At 39.0% G+C, this 5947-nt stretch overlaps 1 protein-coding gene across 1 annotated transcript; it reads left to right on the forward strand.

Moving 5' to 3' along the window:
• The first annotated feature begins 502 nt into the window (after positions 1-502).
• Positions 503-1140, forward strand: LOC130032639 (protein BEX1-like). The gene has a single exon (XM_056124187.1). It carries the CDS (start codon positions 507-509, stop codon positions 879-881), a length of 375 nt encoding a protein of 124 aa, XP_055980162.1. The 5' UTR covers positions 503-506; the 3' UTR covers positions 882-1140.
• The last annotated feature ends 4807 nt before the right edge of the window (positions 1141-5947 follow it).

The raw sequence follows: 5947 nt of genomic DNA on the forward strand, positions 1-5947 counted from the left end.
GGTGGGGAGGAGGGTCTGGGACAGTAAAAGCCCCAGAAGAGTTTTGGCATCCCTGAGTCTGGTGCCTTGTGCTTGACTGTTGCAATCTCTCTCCTGCTCAACTCCAGTTCTTTGCAGATCTTCCTTTCCGAGTGTTGCTGCTGAGTACCTGACAGTGACAATCAAGGGGAAGAAGAGACAGCAAGAATAGGCCCAGGCAGGTTCTGGGAAACGTGATGGGGGGTGGGTAGAGAGCCCAATCTGTATTCCCCTCCCAGTTTCCCATTCACAGTCCTCTATTTTGGTGCCTGCAAGAATCTGAGATATATCTGTAGGGGAAATTCTGGGTTGGGGTGATGGAGGGAGGGGCAGCAAGAGGGAGTGGGGAAGGATCTTAAGGTGGGGGGGAAATTAAATTTTTTTAAAGGGTCTTAAAAGACCAATAGTTGGGCTTCTGTCCTCGGTGCTGGGTGCTGATCTGTCCAGCAGAAATTCAATTCCCGCTCACCTTTTGTCTCCAAGGAATAATGGAGTCCAAAAATGAACAAGTGGCAAAAAATGTCAACATGGAAAATAGCAACCAGGAAAATAAAAAGAAGGATCCAAAGGAGCGGGATGCTAATAAAGGAGAACATTTGGAAGTTGGTGAATATCATGTGCCCAGAGGAATTCCTAGGCAGCTACTTGTTAGGCAGCCCCTCTTGCAGGATAGAAGGGACATGATTATGAGGCTTGGAGGGCCACAGGGAAGGATGAGAGAAGACAATATGGAAAGGATTGGAAATGAAATGAGAGAGATCATGCAAAAACTGAGGGAAAGGCAATTGACTCATAGTTTGCGGGCAGTTAGCACTGACCCTCCTCACCTTGACCATCACGATGAATTTTGCCTTATGCCTTGAATCCTGATGTTTTCTCTGAAATTGATAGGGATATATCTGATTTATAAACTTACATGTTTGTGATGCAGTTTTATTGTAAACCTTTTGATGTCACTCATTTCTGGTGGGTCCTTTATTGCCAGTTTCTAGTTGAATGCTGTTTTTGACCCCCATCTGTAAGATTTTACTAGCAGGGAAATTTTACCTATTGCATGGGGAAACCCTCACTATATATTGTGAAATTAATAAAGCAGTTTAAGAAAGCAATCTGTATTCATTTAATTCAAAACTTATGTGTCTGATACCCAAATAAATGCTTTAAATATACTTCAAGCAAGGATAGGGGGTTTGGAAGGATGAGAGGGAAACTGGGGACACTTTTGCTGGTAAAATACACTGGTGGATGTATGGGTATTAGAACATTATATGACTGAAATCCAATAATGAACAGCTTTATAATGCTCTATCTCACTGTGATTTAATTAAAAAATAAAAATAAAATAATAATATAGGGACTCATTTCTCTGAGATGGGTGGGAGAATTTATATTCTTTTATACTTTATGTGGTTTGAGAAGAAATTGAAACCATTCCAGTCACATAAGTGTATTGCTTAATAAATACTTAGTCATGAAATTCAGATATTTTAGCAAGATAAGTAAACCCAGGAATTACTTTTAAACTGGGGCTACATTTGTTTTACATGACTGTGAAACTTGATTATATGTTGGGCCTACCTAGTTTAACTTTTATCCTACCTATTATGCAAGAACCCGTAATCCTTAGATATTGCCTTCACATTCCCCAAAGATAAGTCTTAGCAGTCCAACATCCATCCCCAATAATTCAAAAACTAGTTTAATTACAAAAATCTAAGATATTAATTGTAGCTACAAATTGGTTTAATTTCCTTACCTTTCTTTTAAATTTTTATTAAAGAACTATGATTTACAAAGTTATTTACAAATAACTTTGTATTTTAGGCATACTTTAGTTGTATTTTAGGCATATATTTCAACACCAATTCCACCATCAGTGTCAAATTCCCTCCATCAGTGTTCCCATATTCTCTCCTCACCCAAACCCCCACCCCATCCCCATCTGTCGACTTGATAGGCACATTACAAAGTTTCAGTCATTACAGCTTTTTAAAGAAAGTTTCTATTTCAATTTGCATTTCAGGTATAAGTAGGTGGCCTGATGTGTTGGGTAGCATGTTTTGTGTCTTGGAACCATACTTTCAATCCCTGACTCCACATGGTTGTGAGAGTATCTCTGGGAATCACCAACAAGCACAAAGTTAGGAGTCGCCCCTGAGTACTGCAGGGTGTGACCTCAATAGATCTCTCCTGGTAAAGTTTACATTTCAAAAACTGAAGCTTTATTGAAAAATGTTGGGAAGAAGTTTTTCATTACTGATACCAACAAAACTTTAGTCAAAATTGTTGGGAAGAAATTTTCATTACTTTCATAAGTTGTTTCTGAAGCCACATCTTCATCTATAAGACAGACAACCTAATTTTTCAAACTTGGGTTGTGGACTTTATGATATGAAGATTTTTTTAAAAAAATTAAACCCATTATTATTCTCTTTTCAGCCATTTCTGAGAACAATCCAGTTTTGAAATGGCAGCAAGAGCAAAAGAGAATCATACAATTTCATGATTTTCATTCTCATGAAGATCACAAAAAACAGATAGGTGGTAATGGTACAGAGTAAGGAGGACAAAATAAATAGACTGGATTGATATTGGCTGGATATTAGTATAGCAGGTAGGGGTCTTGAGCATACCCTGGTGTGTCTCAAAAGCTAACAAATATCTGAAACTTGGATACACGGTGATTTTATATTTGAGATATATAGAAATAGAGTAAGGGATCAACAAAGGGCCAAAGGCAAATGAATCTGAGAATAGGTCTGTAGAGCTGAACTTACTTTCGTCTCGTATAGGAGTGGGGATGGTTTGAGCAGATGAGGAGAATACTCTGGTAAAGGTTGTGGTATTGGAATGTTGTCTTGAAAAAAACCTGCCATTTAGGTATTATAAATCGCAATGTCTCAGATATTTTTTTAAAATTTTTGCTCAATCATTAAGGACAATGAGGTTACAGAAGAGCAGAAATGAAATTGCACTAACATTAAAAATATGTAAATTAAAGATGCACAAAGATTTCTCTTATCAAATATATCTACATTATCAAAAGGCTTCCCAGACTGCTCCTAGTCTTCAGAATTACAAAAGACTCTGAACTGGTGTTTCTGAACCTCTTAACTGACCCAATGAACAGGAACCTCTTAAGTCTGGGATTATGTCTGTTTAGCATATATTTTGAATGTTAGATAAGGAAATATTTGATAACCTGCTGAACAGAGAGTATTGATAAAATATCAATACATTTGTTGGCACAAAAATGATAAAGCAAGAAACAAGGAGATTCATTTACCCCAGCTATAAAGAGCAAACATGCTCATTAAAATTAAAGGCAAAATAATATTTTAAGACACACAAATATAATCAAATGTGTATACCAGTTGATTAAAAATAAATAATAGTTGGGGCTGGAGAGATAGCACAGTGGGTAGGGTGTTTGCCTTGCACACGGCTGACCCGGGCTCGATTCCCAGCATCCCATATGGTCCCCTGAGCACCGTCAGGAGTAACTCCTGAATGCAGAGCCAGGATTAACCCCTGTGTATCGCCAGGTGTGACCCAAAAAGCAAAAATAAATAAATAAATAAATAAGAGTAGCTTGATATATCAACACAACACAGTAAAATATTACACAGAAATTATAATTTAAAGTAAATTGCTCATGACTTCATATATCAGTATAAATGGCAAAGCATAACTCTGTATAAGAGTAATATATTTCAAAATAATATATTTATTGTAATGCCATTCTCAATAGCATTTAAGTTCCCAAAAGTTATAGTTAGTGTTCTTTAAGATCATATATAGTAATAATATTATAAAACAGATCAGGCTTAAAAGGTTGATTGTGAGGAGGCAGGAACAAGATGATGGAGACAAAATTCCTATGACCCACAGTGGGCTTCAAAAACAACAAAACAGTAAAACCAGTGAAAAGGTGTATACCAGAAAGACTGAAAATAGTGTGGTGAGAAGATGGTGAATAAGGAACCTTCGTTCACTATTAGTAAGTGGTAATGTTATCTGGTTCAGCCTCTATGGAAATAAATACACTGTCTTTTAAAAACTTAGAGTTTCCATATGAGTCTCTCCTACAAATACAGAGCAGTAATTTGAAGAGATATAAGCACACCCCTTCACTGCAGCATTTAGTTAAATAATATGTGAAAACAACCCAAATGTCCAGTGACAGATAATTAGATAAGATTTGTGGTATATAAACACAGCGGAATACTATACAACTGTAAGGGTAAATCGTGCAGTTTGCTCCAACTTGGATATAAACAGAGGGCATCATGTTAAGAGAAATAAATGTCTAGAGAAGGCCAGCTTTGAAGGAAAAGCACAATGTTCAGCCTATCTCTTAAAGAACACCTGCACATATGAGAAATCATTATTAATAGTATTGTCAACCATAGAATATTAATCAAAATTAAAATATAGTATCAATGTTTAAGAAAAAGAGCTCCTACACATGAATACTAAGATTGAGTGAGTTGCTGTGCTGGGGGAGGTACCAAAGAGGTGCTGAGACTCTGACAGGGAGTCAGTCTAGCAGAGAGATAGAGAATAGAGCAGGGGCTCCAAAAAGCTGTCACAGCATCTCAGCTCTCCAACAACACAAACAGTTCAGGAAAATATGATAAGAAATACCAGGAATTTATGTGACTACAGTGGGCATGGTGTTTGTCTTGCATGGGGTCAAATCCTCTGTACCTCATTTAGTACTCCAAGCACTGCCATGAGTTACCTCTGACTGCAGCCAGGAGTACCTCAGAATGTTCTGGATGTGGCCCCAAAACCAAATAACTAAAAGAAATTCATGTGGCCAGAGGTAAAGTAAGCAATACTAGGAATCACTTGAAGCAGAGTGTGGTGTACCAAGTAGTGAAAAAAGGATGGCAGAACGCAGCTTATCATTCACTTATCATTTTCAACTAATACTGATAAATTGGGGCTGGAGCAATAGCACAGTGGTAGGGCGTTTGCCTTACAAGCGACCAACATGGCCGACCCGAGTTCGATTCCTCCGCCCCTCTCGGAGAGCCTGGCAAGCTACTGAGAGTATCTCGCCCGCACGGCAGAGCCTGGCAAGCTACCCGAGACGTATTCGATGTGCCAAACACAATAACAAGTCCCATGATGGAGACGTTACTGGGCCCGCTCGAGCAAATCGATGAACAATGGGAGGACTGTGGCCAAGACTGATAAATTACAATGATTAACTATATGTCACTGTCCTCCCGTTGTTCATCGATTTGCTCGAGCGGGCCCAGTAACGTCTCCATCATGAGACTTGTTGTTACTGTGTTTGGCGTATCGAATACATCACGGGGTAGCTTGCCAGGCTCTCCGAGAGGGGCGGAGGAATCGAACTCAGGTCGGCCATGTTGGCTGCGTGCAAGGCAAACGCCCTACCCGCTGTGCTATCGCCCCAGCCCTGAGGGATTCAGTTTGAAATGGTTAGACCCTTGGAGGAGTAGAAGGTCCTTTCTGACCCAGTAAGGACAATGTTGTTTGCTGTCTTAAAAAACAAGAGTTAAAGCAACAGAAACCAAAGCATCATAATGCCATACCCATATCTATCACCAAAATAATGGAAAGGAATAACTACCCACAGGTTTGGTTGATAGAAAAATGACTTCCTGTGTCCAGATTTTTCTACTGGACACAGAAACACCAAGCCATTCTCTGGCTTTCTCAGTACAGATAGGAAAAGCTTCTGCCCATACACTGAAGCTATCAATAAGAACCAACAGATTCATACCTTGAACATATGAGCGTTTGATTATTTGCATAAGGTCAAGCTGCTGATCCTCCTCTAAGTTCCTTGATGCTGAACAGGTGTCAGGAGAGGAGGCTCAAGATTTCTACTAGGTTCATTAATGGCACAGAAAGCACAGTTCTGAGTTACATCTGCCTTACTTCCTGTTCA

The sequence above is a fragment of the Sorex fumeus genome, unplaced genomic scaffold, assembly GCF_029834395.1.
Source record: "Sorex fumeus unplaced genomic scaffold, SorFum_2.1 ptg000050l, whole genome shotgun sequence".
Lineage (NCBI taxonomy): Eukaryota > Metazoa > Chordata > Mammalia > Eulipotyphla > Soricidae > Sorex > Sorex fumeus.

Coding starts and splice junctions, on each gene's coding strand:
- LOC130032639 (XM_056124187.1), top strand. CDS start 507: ATGGAGTCCAAAAATGAACAAGTGGCAAAAAATGTCAACATGGAAAAT.